Genomic DNA, 21,832 nt, shown 5'->3' on the forward strand with positions numbered 1-21,832 from the left:
CTTCCAAACATTATACCAGATAACTGGCCTCAGAATATAATTGAATAAACATGTTTAAAAACGATAACCTAATCCTGTCTTGACAGGCTGAGCTCTTCAGTATCCACCAACAGCATCGTCATGCTGAGTCAGACGTTTCTGCTCCTGGTGGAAATACTCTTCCTCTTTCCACATTGTACCATCCATCCATCCATCTTCATCCGCTTTATCTGAGGCCGGGTCGCGGGGGCAGCAGCCTAAGCAGAGAAGCCCAGACCTCCCTCTCCCCAGCCACCTCCTCCAGCTCATCCGGGGGAACACCAAGGCGTTCCCAGGCCAGCCGAGAGATATAATCTCTCCAGCGCGTCCTGGGTCTGCCCCGGGGCCTCCTCCCGGTGGGACATGCCCGGAACACCTCACCCAGGAGGCGCCCAGGGGGCATCCTTGTCAGATGCCCGAACCACCTCAACTGGCTCCTTTCGATGTGGAGGAGCAGCGGCTCTACTCTGAGCCCCTCCCGGATGGCCGAACTTCTCACCATATCTCTAAGGGAGAGGCCAGCCACCCTTCGGAGGAAGCTCATTTCTGCCGCTTGTATCCGCGATCTCGTTCTTTCGGTCACTACCCACAGCTCGTGGCCATAGGTGAGGGTCGGGACGTAGATCGACCGGTAAATTGAGAGCTTCGCTTTTACACTCAGCTCTCTCTTCACCACGACGGACCGGTGCAGCGTCCGCATCACTGCAGCCGCAGCACCAATCCGTCTGTCGATCTCCGGCTCCCTTCTCCCATCACTCGCGAACAAGACCCCGAGATACTTAAACTCCTCCACTTCAGAAGACCCGTATGAAAAGAACATCGAGGGAACAGTTTACCCTGCCCGGGATAGGGTTACCGGGGCCCCGCCCTGGAGCCAGGCCCGGGGAGGGTGCCCGAGGGCGAGCGTCTGGTGGCCGGGCCTTAGTCCATGGGGCCCGGCCGGGCACAGCCCGAAGAGGAGACATGGGCCCATCCTCCCGCAGGCCTACCACCCGCAGGAGGCGCCATAGGGGTCGGGTGCAATGTGTGTCGGGCGGCGGCCAGGAGCGGAGGCCCTGGCGGACCGATCCCCGGCTGCCAAGACTGGCAATAGGGACATTGTACCAAATGTTTTTAAATGTTAGTTTCAATTTAAAATGAAAGATTAAAAAAGTGTAACACATATAAACATCAGATAATTAAGACAAGCGAATGGTTCAGTTCCACATGTGCTCCGCTGAGACATTAAACTTCAGTAAAATTATGCAGTTATGAAACAACTTTAATCTAAAACAAACTGATTTGCTCAGGAGCAAAAACAGTGAAGGAAGTGAGTGTAAGTGAGTGAGCTGTGCTGGTGACTGGATATCAGATTTCCAGTCATTAGAGCAGATAAGTGGCAGAACTATATTACTGAGGTACACGTTTACTTATTTAATTGATGTCTGTCAATAAATCTATTTAATTTAAATGCAAATAGCCCAAATCCTTATTAAAGCAACAGGTTCACTTATAAAGTATTCTGTAGTTATCTTAGTGTCCATCGCCCTTCCCGACATGGGAATAAAGCAGCTGTGAGAGAATTAAACATTAATGAATCAAAGGTACGGAAGTGGAGGAAGCAAGAAGAATGAGCTGAGTAAAGTTTGACTTATTAAGTTTTGCTTAATGCGCCTTATAATCCTGTGAGCCTTATGGTCTGTAAAAGATGGTGCATTTGCAATACCAATGTGCACAATGTTGGAACTAAATTATTTTATATTGACAAACATTAAACTGTGACTGTCACCAGGTAATGTGGGCGTGTTTCCTGAATAAGCAGCAGGTGTTAAACAGCTGACAGGTGAACAGGATGCATGCAGGTAAACTCGAGGGCCCTTCGAGCTGATCGGTGGTGTCGTGAGGAAAGTTTCAGCTCATTATTCATGTTACAGAAACACAGAGGTACGAGACCAGGCAGAAGACTTTCTGATTATTTGTTTTTAATTAAAATAATTCCATTGTTGTCTAGTGATGGTGTGGTAAAGCTCTGTGAATGTGTCCAATTTTTCTGATCACACAAAGCCTCGTTTAACTGCTTATTATGAAGAACTGACATCTGCTGGTCATTTAATGTTCAGCAGCACTGCTGTGAGAATACCTGCAGGATACATACCAGTGGATATGTAAGCACATGCACAGCTGCAGGGCTAGAAGGGCCCAAATGAATTAAATAAATAGATTCTTAAATAATTAATTAAATGTGTCAATAAGTGATTAATTAAATATATTTAAAAATCAATAAATTTTCAATTAATTTATTGTAAATGTTGGAAATGAAATTACATGGCATTAAATCAATTATGTATATATTTAATTTATTAGGTATTTTGAACTTAATCCATTAATGACATTTAATTAATTATTTAATGATGACTAATTGATTAATTGTTGATGATTAATTAACCCTCCACATGATTTATCCTCTATAGAGATGATATTTTATCTAGATCATGTATTTTTCAAAGGTTCAGACCAGAAAGTTTAACATTATTATTTTTCTTAATTGTCTCTCAGATTGAGTGTCTGTAATCTCTCAGAGAGAAGCTGTGAAACTCTGTCTTCACTACTCAGCTCCCAGCCCTCTAGTTCGAGGCAGCTTGACCTGAGTAACAATGACCTGAAGGACTCTGGAGTGAAAGTTTTGTCTTCTGGACTGAAAAGTTCATATTGTGAACTGGAAACACTCAGGTCAGCATTCTTGAAAGCATTCTAGATGAGGTGTAGAGGTTTACAATCTAAGGTTTAGATTGACTAATGGCCATTTTAAATCCTGTTTCATTTTTGGCTGCAATTTCCTGTAAGCATTTAGGTCTGTGAAGGTCAGTTATCCAGGTCATTGTAGTCAAAGGAGCTTGGAAAGAAAAGCGTCTGGACTTCTTGAGTTGCTTGAAGACGTTTCACCTCTCATCTGAGAAGCTTCTTCAGTTCTAAGGATCAGTGGTGGAGAGTCCCAGATTTAAACCCAGTGGGAGTTTCCCCCCAAAAAGGGACAAAGGACCTCCTGATGATCCTCTACCTAATCACATGCGCCAAGGTGTGAAAGCGGGTGTGGGTCCCAATCAGCCAGGGTTTCGGGTGAGCTCATTGTGAAACCTGGCCCCACCCTATCATGTGATTTCCTGAGGTCAGATGGCCCAGGATGTGAGTGGGCGTTAAGGCGTCTGGGAAGGGATCTCAAAACTGGATTATAGATGGCAGACAGTTGGTGTCGTAAACCCCCGCCTCTGTTCAAAGATGGTCGCTCACAGTGGACGTAAATGGCTTCTTTCACTCCTCTTTCAAACCATCTGTCCTCTCTGTCCAAAATGTGAACGTTTGGCATCCTCGAAAGAGTGACCTTTGTCCTTTAAATGCAGATGAACAGCTGAGTCTTGTTCCGTGGAGGTGGCTCTTCTATGTTGTGCCATGCGCTTGTGAAGTGGCTGTTTGGTGGTGGGTCCTCCCGTACTTACAGAAACAGTGGGCACTTCCTACATTCACTGGTTCATTCATTCAGTGGACTTTGCATGCACAGTGCAGACAGTGTGAGCTTCCAACACCAGGATTATTCATCTTCCCTTCTAATGAGTAATAATCACTGACTGGACTCTTCATGGATGTTTCTGCTCAACAAGCTGATAAAAGTTCAGAAAAATAGAAATATTTGTTTTTTCAGTCACATCACATCTGACGGACTTGTTAAGATAAATGATTGCACTTTGTAGCTTTGCAGTGATGAAGCCTCAGCTCGACGCTCCACTGAGTCCCTGTTTCTCCAAAAATCAGCAGGAGTCCAGTTTTAAATATTTCCGTACAAATGTCCAGAGCAGCTACACGTGACTGAATCTAGGGCTGGGTATCGTGTGTGAGTGTTACTTAGAAAGCACTTAGAACAATGTGCTTGTGCGAATGGGTGAAAGCACAAGTTGTGTAAAGCGCTTTGAGTGCTCTGAAGAGTAGAAAAGCGCTTATAATATAAGAACCAGTCCATTTACCATTTACCAGAGCAGCTACACGTGACTGAATCCAGAATGATCCAAGTCTGACAAAGTTCAGGTCAAACAGAGAGACTGAGAGGCAGCTCCACTCGCCTCTCGCCTAACTTCCTGTCTCTGCCAGACTATCAAAATAAAAGTATACATTTAAAGCAAAAGAAATCAAACTATTATTATGTCAGTCTGTAAGCATTGCTTCCCATATAATACAACTCTAAGCAAGTGAGCCATAACTTTATAGTTTTAACCTTTAACTCAAACTATGTTGATCATATAAACTCCACAAACTGCATCCAGGCTCCTGCACACGTCCTTTACATGTTAGCTGTTAGCTAATGCTTGTCAGTTTTTGTAAACTGGCCTTTATGTGTGTTGATGAAATAAAAAGATGATTTTATTTGATTATTTCCTTTGTTCTAACGAGCTGGTGCACACTGTCCATCGTCCCGGGGCCTGTTACACCTGCTAACATGTGCATGCAGCTTCTTTAGCCAGCATTAGTGAAAACCTGGGAAACCCTCTGGATGGATGCTACAGTACAAATTTAGAAAATCATTGAGCTGTTTCGTTGTTTTCACAAATGCTTACGTTTGCTTTTATTGTAAAACATTTGCAGCCATAAGAGTTTGCAGTGATAAGAAGCTGTGTTTTCATTTACTTACTTAAATGTGTCCTGGCACTTTTAATGCTTTTTTTCTTTAATAAAAATGGTAACAAAATTAGAAGAAACACATTTCCCACTTTGTTCACGCTGATGTGTGTGTTAACCAGGCCTTACCAGCATGCAGGGGACATGGTGGCTGCCATTTCACTCACTTTAAAACAGTGCAACAGACCAGACCTGGCAACCCCGGCTGCTCTCGTCCTGCAGGGACTACAGGAGCTGTGTCGAGCAGAGGTACCTCGTCTGTCTCCATTTGTCTCTTTAAATTCAGGAATCATCATGTTTCTGGATCATAACGTTTGAATCTTTTCCAAAGTTCTGGTCTTAAAATAAATCTTTCTTTCTCAGGTGGTGGATATTATCTCAGCATGGAGAACTGTTTGGCCTGAGCTCAGCTGTCACTCACAGCCAGGAGTGCTTCAAGCCATCGCTGAGCTTTTGGCTCTGGTGCCTCAGCTCACAGTTAATAATAATAATAATGCATTGGATTTATATAGCGCTTTTCAAGGCACCCAAAGCGCTTTACAATGACATTATTCATTCACGCTCACATTCACACACTGGTGGAGGCAAGCTACGGTTGTAGCCACAGCTGCCCTGGGGCAGACTGACAGAAGCGAGGCTGCCATATCGCGCCAGAGCAGTACGAGGTGCGTCGTAACGTTCATGTTCCTCTGTGTTGAGGAGCTAACAGAGTGACACAGGAACTCCACCAGGTTATGTTTTTCTCTGTGGTTCTGTCTGTAAACAGGACTCTCACCAGCTGTTTGTATATCCTAACCTCACTGTAGAGTCACATCTCTACATCACTGTGTTTGGTAGCTAAAGTTAGCACATCAATGTAAAGTTGGGTAGAAGCACAAAGTACAGCCGTGTGAGGGTCCAGTCCTCAGAGTCCTGCTCTGCTCGGACTTCACAGGGTCAGTAACTAATAAATGGATCAGCGAGTGTGAGCATCTTTTTACAAACAGAAGTTTTGATAATTTGTTGCTCTGGAGGATTCAACACAGCGCAGCAGTGGCTGTCCCAGCAGATGAATCCTAGACCATGCAGTGCTGCTGTTGGAAAGCTCTCCTCCTCTCTAACAATGATAAGGCCGTACAGCTTAGGTTTGCAAAGTTGCATCTAAACAAACACAAGACCAAAGGCCAAAACCAAACATGGCGTATTAGCACAGGACACCTGATAGCAGCTGTGCAGCATGCTGAGGTAAGGTTTTGGGTTGCAGCCACAGGACCTGTGCAGCACCTTGCAGTCACTGAGTCAGCCACAAATTCCTCTGCTGTGTGAACTTAAGCTGGGAGAAAATCGCTGAATGCAAAATGCCAAAGACCCAGAGCACAGCAGCAACTCTTTCATATACATGAAAGCTAATTCTGGGTTTCATGTATATTAAGAGCGGGTCCACCTTCACTGTGTTTAAAGGAAATGTCGTGCAGATCGAGCTTTAGGTCAGTGCAGTCATTTGGCTGAATGAAAGTCTGAAGAAAACATAAGAGAAAGGTTGGAAAACTCTATTGATTCTAGTGCTTTGTGTTATGGCTGCGTGTGTGCGTGCTCGTCTGTGTGTGTGTGTGTGTGTGTGTGTGTGTGTGTGTGTTAAATGTGCATTAAAATGACTTCTTATTTTTGGTCTTTGTTATTAGAAATTAAAAGAAGAGGTGGTCAGCATTCTCTGGACTTATGCTCTGAGCGAGGTCTGTATATACTGTATCCACACACACACACACACACACACACACACACACACACACACACATAAAACATATTAAGGATTGTACATTAACATAAAACTGTTATTGGAACAATACTGAATTTCACCAGAGAAACACACACACATATATGAAGAGAGGGAGAGAGTATGCATAGTATACAAACAGCCATTATAATTAGTCATACAATGAGAACAGGACACATCAACTGTTGGCAATGACTAATTAATATTGTGCTGAACACAGTCCAAAAGATTCAGTGAGCTACATCAGTGTCTACTGTTTACTATCATAGCCAAGTGACACTTCACTATCCCTACTAACTGATGTTATCTGGTTGTATCTCTGTTGTGGTCAGTGCGATCCTCTATGGTGTTGCATGCTGGGGCAGCAGGTTGAGGGTCACAGATGCCAACAGACTAAACAAACTGATCCACAGGGCCAGTTATGTTGTGGGGATGGAGCTGGACTCTGTTAGGGTGGTGTCTGAGAGGCGGATGTTGTCCAAGACATTGTTGGATAACACCTCCCACCCACTCCATGACATACCGACTAGTCACAGGAGCGCGTTCAGTGAGAGACTGAGATTACCAAAAAGCACCACTGAATGACACAGGAAATCACTCCTGCCTGTGGCCATCTCTCTGTACAACTCATCCATCTAACACACTGTGAACACTGCAATTGTTACACCCTTTTTACACACGCTCTTTTCTACTCTGGAATATTCTCGTCAAATTTTCTTGATATTTATTTATAATCACCTCTGCCAATCCTTGATATTTATTATTGAGAGATCTGCATTTATTAGTGCTATTTCTTAATTGTGTAAAATCTGTAACACAATGTATTGTTTGGAGTTTAGTTGGAGTTTAGTCTGTTACTAAACAGTTACTAGTTTTACCATTTCTTCTTGGAGCAGCTGTAACCCACATAATTTCCTCAGGGATTAATAAAGTATTCTGATTCAGGATGACCTGCCATTATCCAATGACACGTCTGCTTACCTGTATCTTTTGCTCGTTTCTCCTCTTCTTTTCTCTTTTTTCTAAACTGAGCACCTGATGGCTTTGAACTTTTCTTGTCCATCTTGGTTTTAATTTTGCACTCCAGTATGAACACAAATCCCCCAACTCGAGGGTCCCCACAACATAACCTAACAGACCTACACCTTAGTTCACAGATTCACTTTGTCTCAGGTTTATTTCTGGGATTTCACACAACCCAGGATTCAGATCATGAATACATAATGGGCTTGGATTTACAACATGAATGAAATGTGCTCTATTTGGAAGCAGCCGGCCCCCTCCCCTGTCGACGGGTTGTGTGTGAGACTTTAAATCATCAAACTGTAAATTATACATTTTAAATTGTTATTGATCCCTTTACCCCTGGTACTAAAGTGTGTATTTATTTTCTTACTCTTCTGATATTTATTGTTCGTTTACTTGCACTGCTGTAACTGGAGCCTCGTCGTCTCGTCTCTCTATATACTGGACTGTATGTAGCGGAGATGACAAAGTTTACTTTGACTTCAGCAGCGAGCAGGCGCACGGAGGGCTCTCGCGCTCACTTTTCACGTAGAGAATTTAGAAAAAACATCGGTGCAAATTATAAGTCTGTATCATAATGTCTGGTGTTTTCGTGTTTGTTTTTATTTTGTTTTATTTTGCGAGTTGGTTATTAGATGCTGCTCCAGCCAGCCAGAGAATCCCCCGCCGCCCCGCCCTCTCCTCCCTGTGCAGCAAGCAGCAGGTGCACCTCGCAAACGGAGAAAACCGATCGGTGTCTCTGCCATTCACACTATGCGCTGGCTGATGTCAGGGCAGCATGAGTACGTGCTGCACCACGATGCCGCCCCCCCTCCCCGGGCAGCCGCCTGTGTCGCCCGTATCAAAAACCGTTACTAAAGTTACAACATGATTTGCTTACCTTGTCCGTCACTTCCGCCACTTCTTTTGGTTCTCTTCCAACAGAAAGTAGGGCAAAGTTCACACCCACAGAGGAGCGGTGTTACTCAGAGACTGACTGGATTAAACGGAACAGAAGTTTTTATAACATAACAGAGTCCAGTTCGACCACATCATCTTACTGAGGTCTGTACTACGAAGCAGGATTAGATCTTATTCAGGTAATATAAGGGTTCTTAGAGGGGTTTGTTCCCAATGGTAACTTATGCAGCTATTTTAAGGGGTGACTGCAGCTTAGGTTGCAGGCTGCTCCAGTCTGCATGCCAAATATCCTTGGGCAAGATACTAATATGGGCTCAAATTGTGGTTATAAACATTTTGTACTTGTAAATCAGGATTTGTATGTGTAAAAAGAATTTATGTGTGTGCAAAAAAGATTTGTGTGTTGTTAAATCCTCCCAATTCTATCGCTCTTTGGGCTGAAGGACGGACAATACTCAGTGTATAAATGCTCAATCAAGAATTACTTTATTACATACTATTCAACAATTTTGAGCACAAACCATCCGGATGGGGAGACATGCATGCAGAGGGTCACAGCACATCTCAAACTGGTGGAGGGTTACTCCACTTCTTATAGCCTCGAGTGGCCCCCACCTAGTCGTAAAACCCTAAACATTCACATTCTTTCTCTCAGTGAGCCTAAGTTATGACCTTGGCTTCCTGTGCAGTATGTTCTGTTCTTTTCTAATAAGATCATGACTCTCTGGAAACAGCATTTCTTATACCTCAGCAGTATAATGCATCATAAAACAATATCATTCATTCACCATAAATCAGCAGTCTAATGTAATGCAAATCAGTTTAATAAGTGTAATAATTATCACCTTCTTCTAATTCAGGAGAATAATGCAAACTAAAACTACCTGATGATTTCACAATCTTTAATTAGGGATATAACATGGCGTAAGATAATATAATAATCTCAGAATGTGTGAAAAGAATTTGTGTGTGCGTACAGCTGTAAAAGCTGCTGGTCATGATGTCGGTTTGGATATGTGGTGAGAGGGAAACATGAAGATGAAACCAGGAGATGTCCTTACTGAATCATCAGAGCTGAACAGGTGATGGAGAAACAGGTTTACCTTTTAGGTGACATGAATGAGTTGAAGGGAAGTTATGAACTGTTTCTGAGAGACAAATAACACCAGGATCCTTTTCTACATAGCTGACAGCTGGTAACTGTGCAGGGGCGGGTCTAGCAAGGTTTTGCCAGGGAGGCAGGTAGGGCATTAACAGGGAAAGGGGGGGACAAGGAAATACTTTTCTTTCTTATTCTCATTTAATTTAACAAATAATTATCTGAATCTTACAACCAAAGTTTTCATCTGATGTAAAATGTATAGAAATCCATTATTGTACATAGTAATTTTTTTAGGGTCCCATTATAATTTCTTCAGAAGTAAGTAAGTACAGTCTACTTTCGGGCACTGTTTAGAATACCAGAATAGGGAGGATGGTGTAGGTTTAAGTTTATTAGACTGATACATATATACCAACAAGACAGTGTACATCACTGTGTTAACAGCGTTTGTTTTCATTCAAAGGCTTTATGGTTTTTCCTATAATACCTGGTGGGCCGGTCACCAGTCAAAATGCCTGGGCCGATTTTTTTATCCCAGTCCAGCCCTGGTCACAGTGTGCAGCATAAAGGTCCTTTCACATCGGACGCAGGATGTGCTGCTAACGCTAACTAAAAGCCAAGGATCCAGAATTTGCTGCGCTGGCTGCTGAGCTCTGTGGGTTTTTGCAGCAGCTCTACCTGCACTAGATGCTCCTGCTCCTTGTCTTTTCTATCTCTGACTTTATGTCTTTTACAAGAGTTTCTGGGTTTTTTTTCTGGTTCTTCAAATGTTCAATAAAAACATGTATGCTCATTCATAACAAAGAAAGTCCTTGTATTTAGCACGTAGACCTGTGACACAAAAATCACCACAGACTGTTTTCCTTCGTGGTGATGAAGGAAAACGCTGGGCTGGCATGTAAAACAGCATTTATTCCCTTCAAGGACCTGAAGCTCCATAAAGAACCCCTCCAATAGCCAAACCCATCTGTTCTCTGATTCAATAGATAATTTGTGATTGACATGACATTGGCCAATCAGATGAAAGGAAGAAAAGTAGGGTCAAAATTCGCCATATACTAACCCCATGTTGCTCTCCAATGCATCCATCGGAGTGTGAATGTCTTTGAGTGGTAGACTACTTAGGTCAGAAAAATGTGAATGGGTGAATGAATTATTTGTGTAAAGCACTTTGAGCGCTCAGACAGAGTAGAAAAGCGCTACTGTATAAGAACAAGTTCATTTTCAGTCTTACTGACCATTCATTTTAAAACAAGGAGGAAATGTCTGTTTAGTGCTTTTCCTGTCACACACTCATATATTTGTTTTGCTTTTAGCTTGTTTTTAATCTCTTCATGTACTTCCCATTATATAGTTTCACATTTCTTTGTAAAGTCAGCAGCTCTGTCACCACTAGACTATTCTCTGACCCTTTAAAAACTTTAAAAACACTTAATAAATTTGGTCATCCAAGTGATTTCTACTAGAAAAACAATTCTGGTGCTTGTACAACTTGCCAGTTGTATTGAGGTGGATATTGCTGGAGATGACATCTCTCGTTCATCGTCAAAGTTTTCATTAACATGCTAACGTGTTGGTTATGAAGATGTTGTTTACACCATGCTCTAACTCCCTGCACCCAAGTGAGAGAAAACCGAACTGCTACAGTACAATGATAAATCAGGGGACTTGTTTACTTGCTAGTACCTGTTCTGTTTCCACATAATATGTAGAAAATAGGGCTGCCACAAACGATTATTTTGATAGTCGACCAGTCACCGATTATTTTTGCGATTAGTCGACTAATCAGATCATGCATCCATTGGACGTAAAACATACAGCTTATTGCACCAGCAGCATCTGCTGTTATATAACTATCATTAGCTTACAGCTTTAAGTGTTTAAGGTGCTAACTAAAAATAAAGACAAGATGATAGTTTATTACATTTTAATGAAATTTGCAGATTGTTTCAGTGAAGCTTAATAAACTCAGCCGTCTGCTCCTTGCTATCTAAAATATAACAGGACACCGGAGTATATTCTCAAGCATCTCACACTTCTAATAATCAGCTGTCTGCTTGACCAGCTGTGTAAAAATTACAACTTTAATCTCAGCCAAACTGATTTACTCAGGAACAAAGAAAATACTGAAAAAAGCCAAACAATAACATTTTTATGTTATTTAAGTGACTTATATATCATGTTTAACCTGAGTAGTGAAAGACGGCGGTGGGTTTGAAAATGGTTTGCCCGGAATCCAGTGCTCACACGGGCTCTAGTGAGCGTTAAACCCCAGCTAGCTATCGAGCTGGTGGGTAACAGACGTCTCCGAAAACGTCGGAGCGCTTTTGAAAATATGTGGTGTCTTGATAAACTGAGCAGATATTTGAGGTTAACACAGCTACATTCTCGCCTGAAAATGTGTTAACCGTTTATTTTGTGACCCAGAAAGAATAATAAGAGTAATATTAAAGCTAACTAGCTGCCGCCATTGTTGGAAACTGAGCTGGGCTGCGCTATGAATTCTGGGACACAGCTTCTTCTTCTTCGGGGTTTAACGGCAGCTGGCATCCTTGTACATGCAGTGCTGCCATCTTCTGTTTCAGTCCGTTATTACACTCTTAAATCCTACTACTTATTCCTGCGTCTTTTGGGATTTTACAAAGCTTCAAACAAATTAGTCGTCGACGATTTTGATAGTCGATGTAATCGTGACTAGTCGACTAATCGTGGCAGCCCTAGTAGAAAATAACTGATCCAATATCAGTGAAAGTAGAGCTCTATTTTCCCATGAGTGCCTCGTTAAAGATTAAATACTTTATCCAAAGTCGTCTCGTGCAAACACCCAAAAAAGAGCTAGTGGCCTCTCAGCTTTCTAAGTTCAAGGGGATTATAGGTGATTCATTGTAAAGCTTCAGTGATCAGATGATTAGCTAATTGACTGAAAATAAATGAATCCTAACTAGTTAGATTACCAATGCTCATTTATATTTTTAAGCAAATATTTACTGTGAGATTTTCATGTATTTCTTTTTTGATGTTAAAGTGAATCTTTTCAGACTGATCTGCAGGGACACTGAGAGGTCCAACTGGTGTTTTATGGAAAAAGCAAGATGATCATTTTTAAAGTGATGATAATAGTAATGTTTCATTGTAGCTCTGGTTGCAATCCATGTTAATCCTGAGACTTACAGAGACAGAACATTACTAGATAACAGATCTTTCTTTTTAGCAGTAAATTAATATTTACACTTCTATGGAAACTAAACAAGAATTTTTGAATCAGCTGAAATGTTTGGATTTTAGCTGATGTGCACATGAATGATTTGTATCGCCTCTGCAGGTGAAGGTAGAAAGTGTGTGTGAGCTGAATTGAGCAGCATGGATCAGTGTGAGGACAGAGAGGAGGGAGTCCCTCCCTCTAAAAGCACTCTGTGTGGGGAACATGAGAGCCAGACCAAAGCTCAGAGGTGAGATGACCATCTCTAACTGTCCATGACTCTTCTCCATGTCACAGCTCAGCACTCACATCACTGCTCCATCATTATTCACACTCATACCTCTGTGTGTGTTGTTTTAAAGCCCAGAGCTGTGGGGCGTACCAGGCTCAGCTGGACATAACCCTAAAACTAATCCAGAACCTGGACCTGAACCCAGCTGTGTTTCCTTAAAGAGCAACGTGTCGAAGAGTATTGGTGCTGACTTTAAAAATGAACTTTTAACTTTAGTTTAACTCTAGTTAAAGTTCTAAGTTCTAAGTTAAAGTTAAAGCGACTCCGGTTAAGTTTTTAAAAAAATCAAAAAGTTACATTTGAAAAATGTTTTCAAAAGCGCTCCGACGTTTTCGGAGACGTCTGTTACCCACCAGCTCGATAGCTAGCTGGGGTTTAACGCTCACTAGAGCCCGTGTGAGCACTGGATTCCGGGCAAACCATTTTCAAACCCACCGCCGTCTTTCACTACTCAGGTTAAACATGATATATAATTCACTTAAATAACATAAAAATGTTATTGTTTGGCTTTTTTCAGTATTTTCTTTGTTCCTGAGTAAATCAGTTTGGCTGAGATTAAAGTTGTAATTTTTACACAGCTGGTCAAGCAGACAGCTGATTATTAGAAGTGTGAGATGCTTGAGAATATACTCCGGTGTCCTGTTATATTTTAGATAGCAAGGAGCAGAGTGGTGGCACGGTGGTGAACGGGTGACGTATCCAATCATTTGAGCCGTCAGTCTCTGGGAAGTATCGGCGTAACTGCGCCGCCAGCTCCTCAAGGTGCACGTTACATTCGCGCTTTACACTTTTTGATAGTGTGAGATCATTTGAGCACAGAAAATCATGCAGCACGGGAAAGACTTCAGTGTTGTTTGCATTCATGCAGTTCTTCCAAAGGTTTAACTTCTTTATCATGGCCTCAACTTTATCTTGAACATTGAATATAGTTGCAGAAACGCCTTGTAATCCGAGATTGAGCTCGTTCAGACGAGAAAATATATCACACAGATAAGCCAGGCACGTAAGGTACTCTTCATCATGCAAATGTTTAGACAGCTCAAAGGGATGGTTACTGAAGAAAACTTTAAGTTCATCCCTCAGCTCAAAGAAACGGGTCAGCACTTTCCCTCTAGATAGCCAGCGAACCTCTGTGTGGAGTAATAAAGTCTCATGCTCGCTGCCCATCTCATTGCACAACGCAGCAAATAAGCGGGAGTTCAGCGGCCTGGCTTTCACAAAGTTAACCATTTTTACACTTGTGTCCAAAACATGTTTCAAACGGACAGGTATTCCCTTTGCTGCAAGAGCCTCTCGGTGGATGCTGCAGTGTACCCAAGAGGAATCTGGCGCGACTGCTTGCACACGCGAAACCACACCTCCGTGTCTCCCAGTCATGGCCCGTGCGCCATCGGTACAGATGCCAACACATCTGTCCCACATGAGTCCATGTGTGTTCATGAATGTGTCCAGCTTTTGAAAAATATCTGCGGCAGTTGTCCTTTCTTCCAGCGGTTTACAGAACAGCATGTCCTCCTTGATGGTTCCTTCATGAATGTAGCGCACATATACGAGGAGATGCACCAGGCCAGCCACATCCGTGGACTCATCTAGCTGTATTGCATAAAATTCACTGTGGCGTATGCGCAGAAGTAGCTGCTGTAAAACATTTTCTGACATTGCACTGATGCGCCGTGAGACAGTATTGTTTGATGATGGAATGGACTGTATCGTCTTTTTTGCCTTTTCACCCAACATTGTCCCTACCATATCTAAAGCAGCAGGGAGAAGGAGGTCCTCCACAATAGTGTGGGGTTTGTTGGTTTTAGCCACTCTGTAACTGACCATGTAAGATGCTTGTAGTCTGTTTTTATTCATAAGATCTGGCACTTGAATGCAGGTTTTACTTGTTGAAAGTGATTTTAGCTGTCGCTCAAAATATTCTCTTGGTTTATTTTTCAAATGGGGATGATTTGTCTCTAAATGTCTGCGCAAAAGTGAAGGTTTCATTGAGTTCTGAGACAATACTTTTACACAAATAACACATTGTGGCCGGGAAAATCCACCAATAGTTATACACGTGAACCCCAGCGAAACATAATTGTCATCATATTTGCGCTTCTTTGAGGAGGTTGTGTTACAGTCCAAGCTGTCATGTTTTCTCCCACTTTGACGCTCCGCATCAGACACTTCATCACTGGCTCCAGCTATGCTAGCCGCTTGGCTAGCAACAACAGATACATCCGTGCTAGCATCCAAATCTGAGGAACACATTGTTTTTGAACAATCACCTGTGCGGTCACTGGAAAATGCATCTTCAGATATGAGCTGATCGGTTGTTGTGGCCGGTGTCTCTGTGGTAGGGCCTTTTTTTCTTGTTAACCACTTGTCCATTTTCGTGCAGCACTGAATGCTTGGAGGCAACTTTAACTGTTCGGTGTCAGTCATTTGGGCAAGTCACGCCCATGTATTTTGTTAGAGCTATTTTTCGCTGAACACCAGAGGGTGGTATATAGTCATGTATTTGAGAGCCACATAAAACTGCATTAGCGCAAATTTGGGCTTTTAAAATTTGTGATCCCCATTCAAACCCCGACCCTCGCGTACCCCCTACAGCCAGTTGCGTACCCCCGGGGGTACGCGTACGCTAGTTTGGGAACTACTGGTCTAAACCAAATCAGACACAAAATGAGGCAACTAAACACTAATGGTTTTTTGTTCTTTTTTTCATTTTGATCAAAATTAACCATACGATTTTATCAATTACTTATTAATATAAGACTGATGCTTATATAATTTGTATAAAATATGAAAATCTCTTAGGACTTTTGCCTACCATATGTATAGATATCTTTGCTCATAAAATTGCCAGATTATGGGCATAAAAAGTTCTTAAGCACAGATCTAACCCACCTTGGAGATGGCCACCATGATGTGTCTCATTTTTCTGCCAGCCACCCCACCTTTGCCTCGAAAGAGCTCCATCATGCGTGGAGTGTACAAGTCTAGCTCATAAAAGAATCTAGATAGCAGCGGTACTGTCGATATGCGCAGGAATTCCTTGTCAATCTGAAAAACATGAACAATGCACTTACAATATGCACCAGAGGAAGGACATGCCAGGAATTATTAGCTGTTTTATCACTATGTTATGTCAATATTAGTGAAGCAAGAAATAACTGGTCAACCATAAACACACTCTTGCGACATAAAGCTAGACATATAGGACATGCACCTCTTTCTCGGTGAACAGAGCTGGCCATCTGCTTTTAAAATCTGCAATGAAGGGCTGTCCTTGAATAACTTCTTGCCTTCTGTACGAAAAAGTCTTCTGCATTTTCATTGTCACTATATTGTCATTGTTTCTCTTCTGAACCTCTGAAAGCAGTGCAATTCTCTCTTTTTCCAGGCTGTCAGTAGTTTCTCCTTTTGGATACTGCGGACAGTAATTGACTTCTGCTCTTCTAGGCTTTTTCATATTCAATGCTGCCTGACTTTGTCTTGGGCCTTGTTCTTTAGTGAATTTACCAACACCTCAGCACAGCCTAGGCCTCTCAGTTTGGTCCGGACATTGGCCATTTTATACTTGAGGCTAATTTTCCAACCATAACAGCCATTGAAGGATCCCTGCTCCCTCAGACAAGGATGCTGTTTGACAAGGGCTTCTGCAACTTCATTCAGGTCATTGTCAGTTGGATAGACTTTAAATGTTATTATTTCTTCACCCAGCCTTTCTAAAAGGTGGGATTTCAGTTTTGGTGAGGGGGTCAAATGAGTTCCACCAGCAATGAACTCAGCATTGGCCTTTTCAAGTTGCAGTTCAGCCTCATAGCTGAAACGAGGGACTGTGAAGACACTTGGCCACACTGACAGTCTTGTAGACGGTGATGAACCTGACGATGAAACGGGCCTTGTATTGTCTGTGTCTGCTGAAGAGCTTGAAAAGGAATGTGTTGGACTTCGCACTGGTTGACACGTCACTCCCTCATCTTCTGTAAAACTTTGCAACTGCACACTATCCAAGTATACAACCTTTAAAGTTGCTTTATCATTAATTTCAGAGATTGCAGTCAGATTTATGAACTCATTTCCGAAATCAGGATCTTGATATTGAAGACGAAAATCCAGTTGCACTCCAAAATTTGTCTTTACTTCCTGACACAATTGCTCAATGGAGTCTGAAATCCCAGCTGGTAAAATTAGTTTCCTGGCATCATCTTCTCCGAGAATGATCCTCAGTCTTATGGGCTGGGCCATCATGTTGACCTGGACAAATATCAAATATTTAAAAAATAAATAAAGATGTACTTATTGACTATTGTGCGAGTGTGTGTAACAAATCCTAATGTCAACGATAATTTGATGATGTCACCATGGCCTCTAGGATTTTTTTTACTGGAGAAGGAAAAGTGAATAGTGCATTTTCCAGATTTGTCTTGCATTCTTCTAATTAATGACAATTCTTTCATAAGATGCTTAAAAGAAATCTACTCTCAATAAATTAAGTAGCAATTGGTCTGCAAAGTATGATGTATTATTTACTGTGCCAGGTGATATAGGGGGAAAATACTTACAAACATCACTCCTGTTTACCCTGCAAGTTAGTGTGTCTCTTCAGAGTAACCAGACGCAGGCCTCCCACTGAATAGGCAGCTAACGGGTAGTCATCGAGTAGTTCCCCATGCTCAATCAGAGACACCTCTCTCACATGTGACATGTCAAGTTCAAAAGCTCTGAAGTGCTCTCGATACCAAGCAGATAACTTTTTTACAAAAAAGTATATTCTGCCATGCAAAATAAAAATCTGCAGAATTTCTGCAAACTCCGGCAAACCAAATAATTGCCCATGAACAACTATCATTCCTGTGCTGTAGTTCATGCCATTGTATGACACGCTTTTTGTAATATGGACATCAGTTTCATCAGGTAATCTTTGCTTTATAGCTACTGCGATATCACTTTTCAGAACATCAACTGGTACTGATGATCCAACATTTACCATTAAAGGTGTCTTATGGTCAGAAGAGTGCAAGTCAGAGGCAATCACGAGCTGATGTTTTTTGGCAAGTGTAACAGGTATGTTCTTAAAACAGTTTGTATGGCGAGCAATTTGTTTAAAAAAACTATGTTTCGCCTCAAACCTCATTGTCCATTTGTGGACAAGAGTCCCAAAATGCCAAATCAGAGCAGGGTAGTGCTCCAAATAATGATGTTTAGGGAGAAGACTGTTGTTTGGAAAAAGTTCTTGGTATCTCTGGCGATGTTCACTGATTTTACACTCAAGGTATGAAATCGACTCATCAGACTGGACAGGGGCTACAACAAGCTCCACAATGTCCTTCAGATCCAAAACAATATGCCATGCAGGTTCATCCTCTGGAACAAGTGGACCGATAATTAGAGGCAACAAACGAAGTAGAGACCAATTTTCATGTGCATTTCCACCAATATTTTTTTTTAATGAGAAAGTCTGGGGAATTGCATGAGGCCGGTTGGTTTTATCTGCCCATTTATACTCAAAATTTTGGATCAAGTTGTTAAGTTTTTCTAAGGTGAAATACTTTTTAGAGATTAAAAAAGAAAAACAATGCGCAAGCTCCACTGGTATTATGCCCTCTAGCAGATCATGTGCTACATCTGGAGGGTAGCCTGCAGTGACATGAAAATGGCTCAGATTCTTACTCAAAATACAATACAAGCACTTGCTGTTTCTTGTGCACGCTTCAAATGGAATTCATGAAGTTCCGGTGTTCTACGCTCAAAATCACCAGCAGTCACTGACTTTATTTCAGATTTTTAGCTGTACAGAATCTGCATATGTATTCAGCAGAAAACTTTCCACAAAACCTGCCAGCCCATGGGCTCCTAGGTTGTCAGCTATGACGCAGCTCACAGTTCCTTTAATACACTCGTTCAACTGACTGATGAACACACCATGTTGCTCCAAAGTTACCAGATCTCTCAAAGTGGATCAAAGACTTTTCAAACCCAAATGTCCTCAAATCTTCACGCTTGCAAAGGATTGCCAAATAAATGGATGAAAAGGCTGATTGAGAACCAGGTGGTAAATTGCCCAAGACCCAATATACACCACAAAGCTTGTGCTTATTCCTTGAGGTCCCAAGAGGATTACAAACCTCAAAATCATCAATATAAAGGTTAATAGAAATTCTCAACTTCTCACCATCTAGAAAGCTATTTCTTTTATAATGCTCACCATCTCGAAAAGATCTGTAAACCCTCTGATCACCGTTCAGATTCTCTCTATTTTCTTGAGCTATTTGTTCTTCAATCACTCTATCCAGCAATTTATTGTGACTCAATATTTCCTGCAATAACTGTAATAAAGGGATGTACTGAAATGTCTTCCTTTGGTCTATCGATAAGAAATACTCAACAGGCTCTACAACCCTAAAATTTTCTATGTAGTATAGTTTTCTTTTATAAGGAGTGGCAAGAGGGCCACACTTTTCCAATATTTTAGCCACAGGGTTAGAAACACATACAGAATTTGCAAGCTCTTCAATAACAGCCTGACTAATATGGAGGTTATGGCTCTTAAAAATTTCTGTAATTGTACGCTTTGTCAGAGGTACACTAGCTGGACTCAACAGAAAAACTAACTCCTCTAAGAACTCATCTAATCCTTTTGCTGGAACATGAAATATGTGTTCCAATTTCAACAATATTACTGCTAATTTCCGTTCAATTAGTTCGGGCTGATTTTCAACAGCACTATTATCACATTCTGTCACTGACTCACTTTCAAATTCACCATAGGATACATCTTCAGAACAGCTAGCCCTTACGTTATCAGAGGACTCTATCACTTGAACTGGGTCCACATGTGTAACTACACTGCCTTTAAAATCTTTAAGTGTGTGTGGATGATGCTTCCTCTTTTTGTGTGTATAAAATGTATTGTAAATATTTGTCTTGAAAGGGCAACCAAGAAACACACAACTAACTGTCTCGTTACTTCGCAGATGTGTTCCAATATGGACAAAAAAATCTCTCTCAGAGAAGACGTCACTGCAGTCACATAACTCACATTTAAAAATTACTGAACTTGAAGCTGTCTGTGTAAACTGAGATGAATGAGCTTTATAGACATGAGTGTTCAGTCCACTCCAAGTCTTAAATGTGCACGGACAATTAACATATATGCACTGATAATGTTGACCTATTCCGTAATGATGATGTAGTTTATAATGTTGAAGTAATTTGTACCTGCTGCTCTCTCTGGTAACACAATGCTTGCACTGCCACATACACGTCACTGATAAAAAATGAAATATGCATTAGAAAACGTCAAGGAAATTAAACTTCTGCATCATCCAAAAAATAAATAAATAAATAACATAATAATAATAATAATATGGCAAACATGAACTTACCATGTATTGTTGAGGAGGTGCATAAGAATCTCAGAGCATGGGGATGTGGCTTTATTTTGTGATGTATTTCTGGGGAGAGAAATTAATTAAAACAAAGTTATTACTCTGACAAATTTGTGTTAATATCTACATACTGTGAAATGTGAAGACTGTTACGGTGCATACACACCGAACCCGATAGACGCGACCAGAGCTTCAGGTTTACATGTAAAGTCAACCCCCAGTTGCGCTTCATCGTGCTCCTCGCACGATGAAGCGCAACTGGGGTCCAGCTAAACTTCAGAAGCAGATTTGCATCGCGAAAACGCTTTTCTGACGCCTTTGAAGCGCGAAGTAAAATATGCGCTGCAGTTTGTGCGGTGCATTTTGTGCATTCGCGCTTATCACGTCTACCGCTCGAGCTGGTAAAATCTGCGGGACAGCCGCGCCTCAAACTCGGCAAGGGACAGAAGGTGGTACAGCTGAAAGCGGCCGTCATCCAGACGCAGCTCCTGGAGCAAGTGGTGAAACTCACCAAACTGCTCACGCTTGTGGAAGACCTGATGGACCCAGGTACGGTGAGGACGTCCTTTACGCACTGCTGTGCTCTCCACAGCAAATAGAGAAGGGAGAGTCTTACTTCAAACGCTAGATTGACAGCTGCCATTTTAATAACATACCGTCTGGCACTACTTCCTTCCAGATCTCTTCTTCATACGCGTGAAAATTGCATATCTTAAAGCTCGACCAGTTCACGCTGGACACGCTTCGAGGTGCAAATGTGCACACGATCAGCTAGGGGCATCTATCGCGTTCGGTGTGAACGCACCGTTAGTCAGCCTTAATGCAGAGCACCAGAGAAACTATAACCCGAACAATTATCCACCTAAATCATTCTGAATTCAAAAACTAAGTGAATATATTACAAAAAAAGAAAATGCACATGCAATTATTGTTACAGATTTTTATCTTACTCCTTGTTATTAACTCCCCTAAACGCTGGTTTAGTTGAATTAAACCTTTCATCAATCCAGTTAATGCGGTTGCCCGCCACTAAACTTCACTGACAAAAACAGGAATTTTAGATAGAGCATCATAAAACACTCATAAAAATCACCAAAACCATGTCGGTCAGTCTTACCACTGCTACCAACAATCACCAACTCCGGTTAAGCAGAAAGTAACCCGTCATTCACGGAGCGAAGACATAACGGCTCTACGCGGCTTTCCCGCTCTTCAAAGATAGCTAACTCCAGAGAAAAAAAACAGTCCTAACCATGCAGATAACCATGAAACACACCTCATTCAAAGTTGACAGAAACCAAAAAAACGAACTTACCAAAGTAACCTCATCAGTTTTTGCTCTGTTGCAACTAAAGTTAAACTAGAGTTAAGTCGTAACTTTTAAATGTGAGTTATGTGACTGCAGTGACGTCTTCTCTGAGAGAGATTTTTTTGTCCATATTGGAACACATCTGCGAAGTAACGAGACAGTTAGTTGTGTGTTTCTTGGTTGCCCTTTCAAGACAAATATTTACAATAC

The 21,832-nt window shown here is 41.7% G+C and overlaps 1 protein-coding gene and 2 long non-coding RNA genes across 6 annotated transcripts; 2 read left to right on the forward strand and 1 right to left on the reverse strand.

The window, feature by feature from the left end:
* The first annotated feature begins 8,245 nt into the window (after positions 1-8,245).
* LOC109200240 (uncharacterized) lies at positions 8,246-12,803 on the forward strand. Its single transcript, XR_002060430.2, has 3 exons — positions 8,246-8,520; positions 12,469-12,550; positions 12,766-12,803. It is a non-coding gene; the product is annotated as an uncharacterized LOC109200240 (long non-coding RNA).
* Positions 12,804-12,829: 26 nt separating this feature from the next.
* Positions 12,830-13,096, forward strand: LOC112846284 (uncharacterized). Its single transcript, XR_003219179.1, has 2 exons — positions 12,830-12,892; positions 13,005-13,096. It is a non-coding gene; the product is annotated as an uncharacterized LOC112846284 (long non-coding RNA).
* A 461-nt stretch (positions 13,097-13,557) lies between these two features.
* LOC109200235 (zinc finger BED domain-containing protein 5-like) lies at positions 13,558-20,521 on the reverse strand. Of its 4 annotated transcripts, none has more exons than XM_025905725.1 (3): positions 16,149-16,403; positions 15,385-15,982; positions 13,558-15,307 (listed from the first exon to the last, which is right to left on the reverse strand). In XM_025905725.1, exon 3 carries the CDS (start codon positions 15,305-15,307, stop codon positions 13,577-13,579), a length of 1,731 nt encoding a protein of 576 aa, XP_025761510.1. In that variant the 5' UTR covers positions 15,385-15,982; positions 16,149-16,403; the 3' UTR covers positions 13,558-13,576. The 4 variants fall into 4 exon arrangements, 3 of the variants coding, with proteins under 3 accessions (XP_025761510.1, XP_025761509.1, XP_025761508.1); XR_003219174.1 differs by lacking the exons at positions 13,558-15,307; positions 15,385-15,982; positions 16,149-16,403 and adding exons at positions 17,050-17,179; positions 20,144-20,192; positions 20,311-20,521; XM_025905724.1 differs by lacking the exon at positions 16,149-16,403 and adding an exon at positions 20,311-20,521 and having other exon boundaries at positions 13,558-15,982.
* Between the last annotated feature and the right edge of the window lie 1,311 nt (positions 20,522-21,832).

This window comes from Oreochromis niloticus, linkage group LG3 (genome assembly GCF_001858045.2).
Source record: "Oreochromis niloticus isolate F11D_XX linkage group LG3, O_niloticus_UMD_NMBU, whole genome shotgun sequence".
NCBI classification, from domain to species: domain Eukaryota; kingdom Metazoa; phylum Chordata; class Actinopteri; order Cichliformes; family Cichlidae; genus Oreochromis; species Oreochromis niloticus.